A 14,294-nucleotide genomic window follows, 5' to 3' on the forward strand; every position below is an offset into this window, starting at 1 on the left:
AGAGCGTGGATGCAGGGGTGGTGGGTGTTGATTTCATCTGTGCTTTCATGCTGCTGTTCAAAGTCCTTTTGAAAGCTCACTTAAGCCATCTAACCTCAGCTTATTATTTTAGGATGTTGTTGGGTTTTTTTTTTTTTTTCTCCCCAAGTGCTTTTTCAACCGCAGTAATAAGATTTTATTCTGAGAGGACTTACAGCTGTCTAAATAGTCCTGTCTGCCTCATGCCTGTAAAAGAGCTAGCTGACCTAGATCAGTGTCCACTGCGGGAGAGCCGCTTGCTGGAGCACTCCAAACTCATTCAGGTTTATTTGGCAACTGAGCAACCAGGCGCATAAACATTATGCAGGCCACCTGGCCAGGGCAGGATCCAGAGGCATCCTCCCAGGCAGAGAGAGAGTAGAGCCGAGCCTTGGGCCAGTCCTCTGAGGGCTGTATTTCCATGTTTCTGGTGATGTGCCCTGCCCTGTCATCTCACTTCCTGGCAGGTCCTTCTTCCTGTACTGTAAGGCACCAGCTGATGTTTCATGGGATGATTATTAGATTTAAACAATGTGTCCATATGGACTCACCAGGGAGAGTGTTCAGATGTGTAGGGTTTTCACTGGGATTCAGTGCTGCCTGCAAGACAGACAGGGTCTTCCAGGCGGAACATGGTCAGCAGCCAGTGAGAATCTGTGGTCTGATGAAGCCCCTTAAGTGAGTCCTGTTGGTCCCCAGGGAGGAGGAGGGAGACAGCAGCACCTGGAACTTTTAAGCCAAGATTTGGTTCACACAGAGAGAAGTTGAGCTATTACTGGATCCATTGTAGTTGTTCTCATCATTTTCTCAAGTGGGAGTACATGCATGTGGTCTAAGCCCTAGATTTGTGAAAAGGTCTGTAGTGAAAGTGCTCTTTCCTACCCTCCCCACTTAACACCTCTGGTTCTTGCTCTTCCTCACTATGGGTATCCCGTGTTCTTAATTTTTGGTGTATACCTGTAGAATTTCTTTATGTGTATACAAGCAAGTATGAACATGTATTCTGATTTCCTCCCTCATTTTTATGCAAAATATACCGGGATAGCTCTACCATTTGGCACTGTGTTGTATCTTAGCAAGAAATTTGAAGATCTTTCTATATCTGTCAATGGGCACCTGCTTTGTTCTTTTATACGTGCATGTAAAATTCTGCTATATGATGCCACCGAAATTTAAATAACATATTCCCATGGACATGTGGCTGTGTGCAGTCACACACAATATCTCAGTGTGATTTCATACAGGCACAAGGAAATCCATGGGACAGATTCCCCAAAGTAGTGTTGCCAATTGAGAACACATTTGTAATTGCTGAATTACATTCCACAGCACATTAACCAATTTTTGTGCATACCCACATTGTATAAGCTTTTTTCCCCAACACTACCAACAGAATATGGATTCTTGCCCACCTGAGAGTTAAAAATGGATTATTATTTAGTTTTTTTAAAGTTTTAGTTGTAGATGGACATAATGCCTTATTTTACTTATTTATTTATTTATTTATTTTTATATGGTGCTGAGGATTAAACCAGTGCCTCACATGTGCTAGGCAAACACTCTACCACTGACCCACAACCCCAGCCCTTATTAAATTTTAATGTACATTCTACTCTCAAATAGTAAGGGAAAATATTTTATCATATGCTTAAAAGCCATTTGTGTTTCCTTTTCTATCAAATATGAAAATGCTTTACATATTTTTCTCCCATATATTGGTCATTTTTCTTATCACTTCTAAGACCTCCTTATAGATACAGTAGAGAGATTCATTTTCTTTAGGACTTGTCAGTGTTTTTTCAAAGTCCTTGTACTTTGCTTATGATTTTGCTTCCTCTTCATTCTTTCATATTCAAATTTATGAATCTTTTCTCTTTTGGCTTCTATATCTCAAGTCGTTGGCCATCAACACTCAGAGTTTTCAAGGACAGTCTCCCACAGGAGAGAACTGAAAAACTTGTATGTTTTCATTAGTTGTGGTTATATCTTTGATCTATTTGGAATTTTCCTGGTATAAGGTACGAGGTATGGATCAGATTCAATATTTTAAAACTGGATCCATATTTCATGAGTCTGTCAGTCAAATGGCATGCACATTTTACACCCTCCCCTTCTAAGAAAGCCAGCCTGCTCCTCGGAGATAGTCACCGAGATGCACCATTGGGTTTACTTATTTCTCTATTTAACATTGTTAGACTGAAACCAGCTCTCCTATCTAAAAATCTCAGCTACCGTAAACCTATTAAAGCTCTGTCTCCCCTGGTCCACAAGGAAGGGCACTGTAAACAGAGTCATGATGGAGAATAGGGATCCCATGGATTTCAGGAAGAAAGCCAGTGGAGGGGAATATGAAGAGCACTTTTACAGTTGAGCTGTTCCCCATAGGGGTACCATCTTCACAGACAGTAACATGTCCACGAATCGGGTATTAGGTTATATAGTACAGGGCACATTCCAGCCAAGGAGACCTCTAAACAAGATAGAAAAAGATGGCAAATTCATATTTGTACATAGGAAAGGAATGAATCTGACCTAACTTTACTATGTACAGAAATGAACATACCACAGTGAATCTCACCATTGTGTACATCCACAAGACACTAACAACAACAAAACAAAACTAAAAGTAAACAGCAGAAAGATCAGTAAACGAGAGGGAATGGAACCAGGGGAGGAAAAGGGGATGTACCAGGGACTGAATTAGAACAAATTATATTCGCTTTTATAATTATATAAAAATGAATCTAATGTTATGGTTAACTGAAAAGAACCAATAAAAAAGAAAAGATATTTAAATTAAAAAATGTATGTGTAGAAAAAGGTGGAGCCTTTCTGATGAGCTAGTTCCACACCAACCAAGGAGCAGCCCCTCCACTCTACCTTGAGGTTCACTCCACTCTGCTTCCAGGGTTGCCAAGTAGGGCCATTGGCTTTCCTGCTCACTTCTCCTCACCATGAAAGGAGAATTCCAGAACAGTTCCCCTGATCCATGGTGTCAAGTGAGCAGGGGGCAGGATTGCCTGGTTAAATACATGATACCCATTAGATGTGAATTCCATCTAAACAACAAAGGCCTTTTTAGCACAAGTATGTCCCAAACAATATTTTTATACATGTTTTTATATTTTTAATAAATGTCTCAAGCAAATATTGTTTGGGACATACTTATACTAAAAAAAAAAAGATTATATGTTGTTTTTCTGAGATTCAAATTTAGCTGATTTATATTTTTTTATTTACTAAGTTCAGCCACTTTAGCAGGATGCAAAGTGTTGAGAAAGCAAAGAACATGAGAACTTCAAACCAATTTCACCCCCTGGCTGGCCTCACAGCATGGAGAAGGGAATCAGATGGGTGAATGAACCCCAAACCTGGGGAGGGTGAGAGCAGCCTATTGCCCAGGTCTCCCCTGGTCCAAAGGGTGCAGGTTTGTGCATCGGAGGCTTATTTGCCTGCGAGGCATGGTTGTTATATGACTTAGGGCTTGGTTAAGGCACGTGGGGGAGGCCAGCATCAAAGGCCATTGACAGTGTAAGATGGTGCTACTGCCCCACAGGGAGGAGCCTTAATTCCCATCTGGATTTTGCAGATTGATCAAAAACAGTTTGACAAAATCCTAGAGCTGATTGAGAGTGGGAAGAATGAAGGGGCCAAACTGGAATGTGGGGGCTCGGCCATGGAAGACAGGGGGCTCTTCATCAAACCCACTGTCTTCTCAGAAGTGACGGACAACATGCGGATTGCCAAAGAGGAGGTATGTGTGGCTGCAGCCAAAGCTGTAGCCCCAGGGGTCCTTCAAACCATTCTCCTCTAAGGCCCAGAAATATCAGAAGTCTTTGTGGGGTGCACATTTGTCTTTTCCGTGTGGCCTTTCCTCCCTTCCTTAGGGCCCCTAAGGAGATACTTCCTGTCCCCTGTTCCCGGGTCTCTGGCACACCCTAAGGATAGGATGCCCAAGACTGGTGCTAGCCTCAGTCTCCACTCATTGCTCTGGGTCTCTGGGGAGTAGCAACCCTCCCCTGTCTTCTAGCACGACCCTGAGTTCATCATGAAGCCCACGTGTGGAAAGCAGCCACCACCTGTGAGTCTTTGCCAGGAATCTAGCTGTAAATTCAGGGCTCAAAGTTGTCTTGAGTTCCTCCAGATAAAGCGTAAATTACAAGTGCTCATTCAAGGAATGTGTCCCAGCAAGAATTCTCATTGAAATTTTCCATCAGGGCCATTCCTGGGAATGATGGAAATTAAGGAGACTCCATAAGAGTGTAAATCTACCTTTGTCCTCCAATCCTACTGGTAGGCAGATGGAAGCGCGTTCCTGCACAGGGCTTATAGCACAAGACCTGATACCCAGTGATCTTTTGGGGCACGTGAAAGAATGAGCACTGCTGGAGGGCTTCCTGGGACGGGTGTTTCTCCTTGAGATTTTGAGGGGTTACTAACACCGCCACGATGATACGAAGCTTAGCTCCTTAAACATCCCCATGATGAGAGATCCTGAGGAACCTGGGAATGTGTATCCAGAGACTGGGCGCTGTCCTGCAGAGATGGACCCATGCCTAACATTAAATCAACTGCAGGCTCCCTTCAGAATACCCCTTAAATGTGCAAGCTCTTAGTTCTTCCCTGCCTTTTCTTTGCTGGGTTGTAGACTGTGTGAGCACTGTCCCATGTCCTCCCCTCGGAGTTATCATGGAAACATGTTAGGGTGACCTCATTAGTGGAAAAGCAGCACCAGGAGGCTGGGCCACACAGTCCTACAGCCCTGCCTAGCGACACCCTTAGAGATAACTTTCCAAAAAGGTACCTGGAAGTTTGTCTTCTGTGCACCCCCACCTGCCCACAAGGGGGCGTTCTCAGAAACCCTGATCGTAAAGACAGATCACAAATACAACATATGGGGGGGGGGGTGTTTTTTTTATTTTTATTTCATTTTAATCCTTTTCTTCAGAGCTCAACCATCATGCAGCTAAAAAGATGTCTATTGTTCCTTCTTCTCCATGAAGAAGACCCTACCTGCATCTTAGGTACCCCAGTTATTAGACACTTAATGTAGAATGCTGCCTAACACATGGGAATGTGAAAAAGGCATACAACCAGGAAAACACCTGCTCGGAGCATACATCTCCACCCAAACATGCCTCTTACTGTTCTTCTTGCAATTAATCATAGATTTTTGGACCAGTGCAGCCAATACTGAAGTTCAAAAATATTGAAGAAGTTATAAAAAGAGCAAACAGCACTGACTATGGACTCACAGCAGCTATATTCACCAAAAACCTGGACAAAGCCCTGAAATTGGCTTCTGCATTGGAGTCTGGAACAGTTTGGTGAGTTGAGTGCTTGTGTGCGTGTCGGCTCCCCTCAGTTGCTGGCTGGGTCCTTGGCTATTTCTCTGTTAGCAGAGAGCATCTAATTGTATATTATGTGGCACCCACTGTGTGGGCACTTTGCTAGATCCTTGTGACCACCTTCTGAAATGGATTCCCTTATAGTGTTAGGTACCACATTTTACAGATAAGGAAACCAAGACACAGAGAGGTTGAGTGACTTTCCCAGGGTCACATACTGTAAAGTCATCTCTCAGTAACCTTAGGGGATTGGTTCCTGGACCTTTATATACTTGAATGTATAAGGTACTCAAGTCCCTTATATAAAATGGCACAGTTTGGGCATATAACCTAGGCACATCATCCAGTATACTTTAAATGAATTCTGGATGATTTATAATACCTAATACTTTTATCAATGCTATGTAAATAGTTGTTATATTGTATTTCCTAGGAATAATGACAAAGGGATAAATCTGTATGTGTCAGTACAGATGCGATCTTATTTTCAAAAATTTTCAATTAAGGTTGGTCGAATCTGAAGCTGCAGAATTTATATATGAAAGGGAACAGCTGTACCAGGCAGAGCAAGCTTCAGGGCCTGTGCCTTTGATCAACTCTGCTGACTGTCTGACTCTGGTTCTGATTCTAAAATCAGTGCATGCTCATCTGCAAAGTCTGGAACTAGTTCCTGCCTCACCAGTAATTCTAAAGATTATATATTGTAATTCCCATTTTAAAGATGAATGGATTGAGGCTTAGCAAGTTTGAGTAACAAGCTTAGAGTCTCGTAGTTCGGGAAGCAGAACTTGGAGTCAGGTCTGTGTTATTTCAAAGCTAATTCTTATTCCCTTAGGCCATAATATTTTTCTTCTTTGTACTTGTCTTTTCATTTGATTCCTATTCCAATGAAAAGCTCTGGGCTGAATTATATTCAAATTTTAGCTTCTGGTGGAAAGAAGAAGGCAGAAGTTAAGAACTCACTGTTTTAATATTGGAATTTTGCCAAAGGCTATGTGTTAGACAATTAAGTGTCTAATTACTGGAGCACCCGAGGTGCAGGTGGGGTCTTCTCCAGATAACTCTCAGTATCTTTTCATCCTTTCTCTAGGATCAACTGCTACAATGCACTCTATGCACAGGCTCCATTTGGTGGCTTCAAAATGTCGGGGAATGGCAGAGAACTGTAAGTGTTTCTGGCACTCTAAACCTGCCCACCTGGGAATGAAAGATACACTAGAATTGCAGTGCAGCAACTTGAGCTCTCACCTGATCCCCTAACCCGCTCTGTCTGGGGCAGCCCTGTCACGAAGACTGGCAGTCCATTCCCCACCCTCATCCTTAATCGGACTTCCCCCAGGCCACAAGACCAGCCTCCTGCCTCAGCTTTCCTGCCAGCCCTCATCCTACAGGGAATGTTCCCTAAATCCTTGATCTAGGCTTGCCAGAGGAGGCCACAGAGCTCTGGAAAAGTGCACTTTTTGCCAAGCATAGGCTGTCATTATGCACAATCTCCACTTTCTGCAAGGAAGATAGACTCAAACCCAAGTCAGGCTGGGAATCTTGTGAGCCCAGCAGAGGCCCCAGGAGACACACCATGGGTCAATCTGGTTCCTTCTTGATACTACTTTGGGAGTCCTGCTGGGCCTCCAGATCCCATCAGTGTGTTCCAACCCACCACCTACCCCTCCAACATCTCCTTTCTTTCTGGCCTGCTGGGAAAATGAGCTCTGTAGGTTGAGATTCATGGACAGGCCTTCTTGCATCTGACCCAGGTCCAGAGCTGGATGGAGTGCCCCTAGGGGTGGAGATGCTGTGGTTTCTCGCTGGCTCTGGCTGCTTTCCCCATCTCCTTCTTGGTGCTGCTCAGGGTTTTATTAGCCTTGTGGACAAACATCTTGTAGGCTCAATGTTCCTAGGGAACCATCTGTGACAACACCCCAGGGCTGTTCCTGGGACATTTCTAAGAGCTTGAGTCCTTCCTTTTATTTAAACAGTTTGGGTCATTTATATACAAATACATTACCTTATACTTGTTTGCACATCTTCTAGTGGGAACACACTCAAACGCTTCCCCTTGCCTTGGGTCTTGGTGGGGCCTTTAAGGGCTCTACTTGTAGATACTTGAAGATAGTGGTATAAAGGAACTGTTTTAAAGATACTGTTATAAAGGAACAGAGCTGGCTTCCACCCCTGAGCAATTGCTCTTGACCAGTCTGCTTGGAATCAGAGACCTCGTATCACATCAGTCCTTCTTTCTAATCTAACTGATGGCAAATGCCCCAGAGTCATCTGCGTGTCTGAGTGGAGACCATCCTCTTTATTTCTATAACTGGCTTCCCCTTCAAGGAACTTTAGTAAATTCTTGATCATGAAGTCCTTTTGCAGCAGCCTCTTTCCTCCCCCTGGTGGCCAGCTGGTGTCTCTTTGCATTCTCTGAGCCTTTATTTCATTAACTCTTAAAACTGCCTGCCCACCTGAGACAGAAGGCCCAGACTGAGGTCACCTGGGTTCCCTCCAGGATCCTCCATAGTGCTGATGGCAACTGGCATTTGCTGAGCAGACTCTAGGATTCTCTGTGAAAGCCCTGAATGTTAGTTCATGTCCTGTGACAATCTGTGAGGGGGTACAACTGCTTTCAGATGAGCAAATGGCCCAGAGAGGTAGTGAGTAGCCGAGCAGGGAATAAATGCTGGCAGCTTGGTCCCTGGACCCCCCACAGTAGAGAGCCTGGCTGGGCAAGGGTCACCTCTGGAAGCCACCTGGAATGAAGCCAGCAGGGCTCATGTGGTCATTTGCCTCCTCTGATCTTCTGTCTTCACCCAGTCAGGTCATGATGGCTGGGGAACTCGGATCCCACACAGTCCTCCCCTGAGAGGCCAGATGTGGCAGCAAGAACTCCAGTCCCCAAAGCAACTGTCCTTATTTGTAGAAGCAACAGGAAGGCACATGGGGACACCTGATGCCTAGTTTGTATGGCCCAAACTGATTCCCTGCACTGTTTCCTCACCTCCCTTCCAACCACTCCAATGGTGTCCTTGCCCCCTAGCACCCCCGTGCCCTGTCCCTCTGGTTAGCCGCAGTTGAAACTTTTTTGAATGTCTGGTTTTTGGATCCTTGACATATATTTTCCCAAGATTTTTGATAAAATATTTAAAAAATATTTACAAGGAGCCTGGAAACTGCCTTCAAAACTTATTTCTATTTTTAATCATCTCTAATTAATGTCTTCATGTTGCAAGAAGTTCCCCCTTTATTTTCATGCTGGAGCACCATGCGGTAGATTCCACGGTTTTCCCCAAACCTGGCCTCCTGAGCTGGGCTGGTTACTGGCTGCCCATCCACGAACCCCTCTGGGATCTGTTTCTAGTCCAGTCTTGGGATGGAGCCTGCTGCGTTTTTTTTTTTCCTTCTTTGTCACTGTTTTCTTTTTTCCCCCCCTCTACGTTCTATGTTTTGCTTTGTAATACAGTTGAGACAGTAATAAAAACTCCACATAGTAAGACATGGGGAAGATCAAATTCTTCTTCCCCTGATCTTCAACCTCATTTGTTCGAGGTAACTGCTGGTCATTTGTTCATTTTGTTCACTTATTCATTCACTTTGCAAGTGTTTATTGAGCATTTCTGATGCTCAGGTATGACATTAAGTTCTGAGCATGTGACAGTGAACAACACAGTCACCAGTCTCTTCCCCCTGGTGCTCTGGTGAGCTTTATTGGGAAAAAGTCTGGGCTCATGAGTGACATTGATTGCCCAGGTGGATGAGCCACAATGGGTTGAATAAGAGCAGCAAGAACTTGAACTAGAATAACTGCAGAAACAGAAAAAAAAATGAGGGTATCAATGTACTTATTCTTACAAGAATGATTTTAATTCTATATTTATTAGTTATATGCTAATACATTAGGATTTCATCACTTTCTTTACTTTTATTTGGAAATTTGACAAGTCATTAACAACCTTGAATTTTTACAATGCAACATTTTGTGCTCATTTTTAAAGTGTATTGTAGGTTTTCTATGAAAGCAATCAAATCTCTTCTGGTTTTAGATGAAATGAGAGCAAACTACCCTTTCCTCTTAAGAATGGGTCTTGGTTATCTTTCCATTCTTCTTGGTGATGGTCTCCTTCAATGGACTTTTGTGTTATTTCCAAGGTGCTTTGTTATTATAAACCATGCCTATGTTTCCTCGTGTGTGAATCTGTATGCACTTGTAGAAGATTGTTTCAGAATAAGTTTCTAAAAATTGACTGCTCTGCGACATGACAAATAGGCTCACCACTGTTTTGGTGTGCATTTCTTTAATTGTGAGAGGTTGATTATCCTTTTCACACTTTTCAGAATTTGCATTTCTGGTTTGCAAACTATGTCCTTTTGGATTTTTCTGTTTGGTCATTTTTGTTTTCCCAATTGGTTTGTAAGAACTTTTTATATATTGAGGAAAACAGGACCTGTTCTCACACAGGTTTGTAAATTATATAATGAATATTATATAATTTATACACATCATATATTCATATTAGTTTTCCATCTACTTTTTTTAAGTAGAGTATCAGTGGTAAAGAAGTTGAATTTAGCATTCTGTTTGTATGTTTAAAAAATATTATGAAATAATTCACTCATTATCATGGGTTCTTGATGATGAAAGAACATTTAAGAAACTAAGTAAAAATCTCAGTGACACATTATTAATAAAATAACAATATTACTTTTCACCATTCACATTTTATCTAGCACATGAATTGTTCCTAATTGTTATAACTGCAAGGAGGTTATAGTATTCCCACTTCTCAGATGATGAATCTGAGGCTCAAGAGGGACAAAGCACTTGACTGACCTTCATAGTTCTAAGCTAGTGGTTCTCAAACTTGAGCATGCATCAGAATCCACTGGGGGATTTAATTGCACTGGTTAAAACAGACTTCTGGGCCACATCCTTGGAATTTCTAATTCAGTAGGTATATTCATTTTCTATTACTGCTATAACAATTTACCATAAAATTAGTTTAGTTTAAACAACACAAATGTATTATCTTACAGTTCTGTAGGATAAAAATCTGACACAGGTCTCTCTGAGCTGAGATAAAGGTGTCAGTAGGCTACACTTCCCTCTAGAGGCCATTGGGGGAGTGTGTATCCATGCCCTGTCTAGCTCCTAGAGGCTGTCCTTCCTCCTTGGCTGATGGCCCTTCCTTCACCTTCAAAGCCAGCACTGTGGCATCTCTCTGCACCTGTGTCTCATTTTACTCTCTCTTTATCTGCCTTCTTCTTCCACTTTTAAGGATCATATGACCCACCCAGATGATCCAGGTTATTTTAAAATCAACTGATTAGTCACTTGAATTCCATCAGCAATATTAACTCCCCTTTGCCATGTAACCTAAGTCTTCTCAGGTTTAGGGCAGTGAGACATGGACCCTTTGGGGAGGGCCTTTCTTCAATAAGGCCTAAGCATAGGCACTTCTAGAAAGTTCCAAGATGCAGCTGACGGCCCTGGCCTGGGGACCACACTCTGAGGACTTCTCAAGGATGGGATGAGACTGTCTCGGGTCTTTCTAGTACAGAGCCTCTTTTCCTAAATAAGAACACAACTTTTCTTTACTCAACAGCAGAGCGGGTGCTGTAGAGGAATTTAAACCCAGCCAAAGCTGCTTCTTGGTTCTGGGAAGGGGAGTTGCCACAAGTCTGGCCCATGTGCTGGGAAGGGGCGCCTGACTCCTGTATGACTTAAAGAAAGGAACTGCACTAAGGGTGCCAACTCAAAGGCTGTGTGTCCAGTCTGTGCTAGCATCTGCCCCTCACCCCACCAGGTGGCATCGTTCCTCTTACGCTGGTCCCCAGCTGTGCCCTCCCAGGCCAGTCTAGGCTCTCAGTGTTCTGTCCCTGTGATTCCCTGGCCACATCATCTGCCAGTAGCCTTAGACCTCATTCTCTTCTGTCTCTTCATGCAGCTCCAAATCACCACCTAAAACTTATAAATCTATTGTCATTTCTTCCTTTCTTTCTTTCTTTTTTTTTTTTTTTTTTTGATACCAGTTATTGAACCCAGGAATGCTTAACCACTGAGCTACATTCCCAGCCCTTTTCTATATACTTTATTTAGAGACAAGATCTTGCTAAGTTGCTGAGGCTGGCTTTGGACTCACATCCTCCTACCTCAGCCTCCTTCCTGAGCTACTGGGATTACAGGCATGCGCCATCCCTTGTCCTTTCTGATCCCTGACTTCTCTACCCAAGCCCTGTCCTTTGATTCTTAATTCCCTGAACAAGAGAATTCCCCTCGTGTTTGTTTTTTTTTTAATTCCCTTCATTTTCTTGAAGGTGAACCTTTAATTCTTCTATTTCAAAAATATCACATACAAAAATCTTTATATTTAAACTTATATTTTCAGTTACTTAAATTCATCATCATCCTAGCTATTACTTTCTTCAGGTTTCAGAGTTTTCCTCCCAATCTCAAACTTTTGTAGAACCCTCAACCCCAAACTGCCCAGTAGAGTAATCAGGCATTAGAACAGTTTCCACAGAACTGTGAATGGACATTCTCAGTTTGACTTTTCTTCTCTTCGGTCATCACAGAGGTGAATATGCCCTGGCTGAATATACAGAAGTGAAAACTGTCACCATCAAACTTGATGACAAGAACCCTTGAAGGAAAGAAGGGCTCCTTCCTCAAACTCTGGACAGCTGAATGTGGCACATCAAACTCGCCAAAGGAAAAAAGTACAATGCTTGACCTTCCCGGGACACTTTCTTCTGGACGCTTTCAATCTACGGGAGATTGAATGAATGCTTTTTCTTCTCCTCTCACACTCACATTTTATTGACCTAATAATGTGGATGCCCAGATGTCGTGTGTGAAATTCAGTCCTGACTTGGGAGGGAGCTGTTGGCCATTTCTAATTTTGCCTTTATACCAGATGTGAGAGATAGTGAAGACACTCAGGGCTCTGCTAACAAGAAACAGGACTCAAAGTATCCAGCAGTTGCTTTAATTGGGAAAGAGCTCCCTGCATGTTCTGCAAGGAGGGTCCCATACCTGTGGTCTTCTCAGGGTTGCCTGTGCACAGGACAATACCCACCCCCCATTCTGAGGAAGGGGAGAGATCATACAGAAGGGAAGGATTAGCACTAAGTTAAAAAGGAAAATTTTGAGGATCTGATGTGGGGAGCTTTTAGGAAGCACATACCATGGAAGGGTGCCAGAGGCCTTGGGCATGCACAGGTATGGGTCTTGGAGGACTGCATATTGACATTGACCATGGGATTCACCTTGAAATCAATACTGCTTTAGGAACATGACCATATCAACATCCCAAGGAGCTTACTCTAAAACTATGTGATAGGCTACTTTAACCAAGGCAACTTTCTTGGCTAAAAACAATGTTAGTGTCACCTTTGCTGCTGAAGATTCCAATTTCTGTTACCACAACAACATAACAAATCCTAAGATAATTACATCCCAAGTTTGACAAATCAGAGCAATGACTCCCTTTTACAAATTATGAATTGACACCACATTCAGTAATGGTTTCTGATAAGTGTATACACTTTTCCTTTTCTCTAATTCCATTACCTAGTTTAGGTTAGTAAAAATGTGCACAACTGGAAAGACTGCTGTTAGAATACAGCCCTGTTTTTCTAAAGTCCTATTTTGGTATTAATTTCTGATTATTAACAAATAACACTTGGATTCCATAGAAGAACTGGGTCTTCATCCAAGTGACCTGAGTAGTTCACTAACAGGTCACAAAATTTTCAATTTCTTCCTTTGTGTATCCAAATGATGTGCAATTCTATGTTTTAACTTGGAAAACTGAAAGCATTCCCACATAGCTTTAAAAACCAAACCAAACTTAAGTTGTGTTTTGGGGGTACTTTTCTTGTTACTAACTAGTACTTTTCTCATTGGAAAAAAAATGGTGCTTGTGTTTGAGGATTAAATTGGAGTGGGCAATTGTAAAATGAAACTCTGTCAGAACCAGTGTGTATAAAGACAATCATGTCTGAATTATGGTTGTCATCCTTGTCAGAGAAATGCAATATGCAATTCACCTTCTCTTCTCCAGCAGTTAACACTCATCACTTGTACTACCAATAACTTGTTAAATCAGGATTTGACTTCGTACACTGAATTTGCAGTATCTCCAGTAACTATAGACACTAACCTTCTTAGTAGTACATTAGAGGGTTCCTATCCTTTCATTGTATAATAATGCCTTTAATATGAAATGCTACCTTATTTATAATTGATATAGTTAATGTATCTTTTTATAGCTGTAAGTGCACAGAGGTGGTGTATTTAACCTTCTGTAATATACTGTATTTAGAAATGGAAATCTATATAATATTAGAATTCACTTCTTTTAATGTTTACCCCTATGGTATGGCTTATAAGTCTATCAGACTGGGAATTCTGATCCTAACTTCAGATTGTGTTCAACAATGATAAAATAAAATCGGATATTTGAGAAATGTTATCTTTTTTTTTAATTGATGGACCAAACCCACTTTAATTCTGTGGTAAGCCTGAGAACTCCTGTACCATATGGCTTGTAATAAAACAGGATCAATGACATGAATAAAATTACATTCCTCAATTGATCAGGTCCAATGTTTACCTGAGTGTAAAACCCCTTTCTATGGCTCTTGGGATTGACCAGACAGGGAGCTAAGCCTCAGAGGTCCGATGTCTTGGTTGACTAAGTTTAAGGCATCATCTAACCTGCCTGAGTTTCTTAGAGTCTCACAAAGTGATGATGGTGTGAGTGTAGAAAATGGGGATTGGTGGAAAACATTCCATCCCCAACATGAACACGAGTGTCTGTTTTGTCACTTTTCTCTGTAATGACCTAGGTGTTTGGGATTAATTTAGCAAAGTTCCTAAGACTTCTAACCAAGAAGCCTCAATTACCAAATTGTGAGCTAACACTGAGATTGGATCAT

The 14,294-nt window shown here is 42.1% G+C and overlaps 1 protein-coding gene across 1 annotated transcript in view; it reads left to right on the forward strand.

Annotated features, from left to right (window-relative positions):
• Positions 1–13,823, forward strand: part of Aldh1a3 (aldehyde dehydrogenase 1 family member A3) — a 36,134-nt gene extending 22,311 nt beyond the window's left edge. The window contains exons 10-13 of the mRNA XM_076851421.2: positions 3,608–3,772; positions 5,188–5,345; positions 6,457–6,531; positions 11,928–13,823. Coding sequence (XP_076707536.1) covers positions 3,608–3,772; positions 5,188–5,345; positions 6,457–6,531; positions 11,928–12,000 — 471 coding nt within the window. The 3' untranslated portion in view covers positions 12,001–13,823. The remainder of the gene's footprint in view (positions 1–3,607; positions 3,773–5,187; positions 5,346–6,456; positions 6,532–11,927) is intronic.
• Positions 13,824–14,294: the final 471 nt, after the last annotated feature.

This window comes from Callospermophilus lateralis, chromosome 3 (genome assembly GCF_048772815.1).
Source record: "Callospermophilus lateralis isolate mCalLat2 chromosome 3, mCalLat2.hap1, whole genome shotgun sequence".
Taxonomy (NCBI): domain Eukaryota; kingdom Metazoa; phylum Chordata; class Mammalia; order Rodentia; family Sciuridae; genus Callospermophilus; species Callospermophilus lateralis.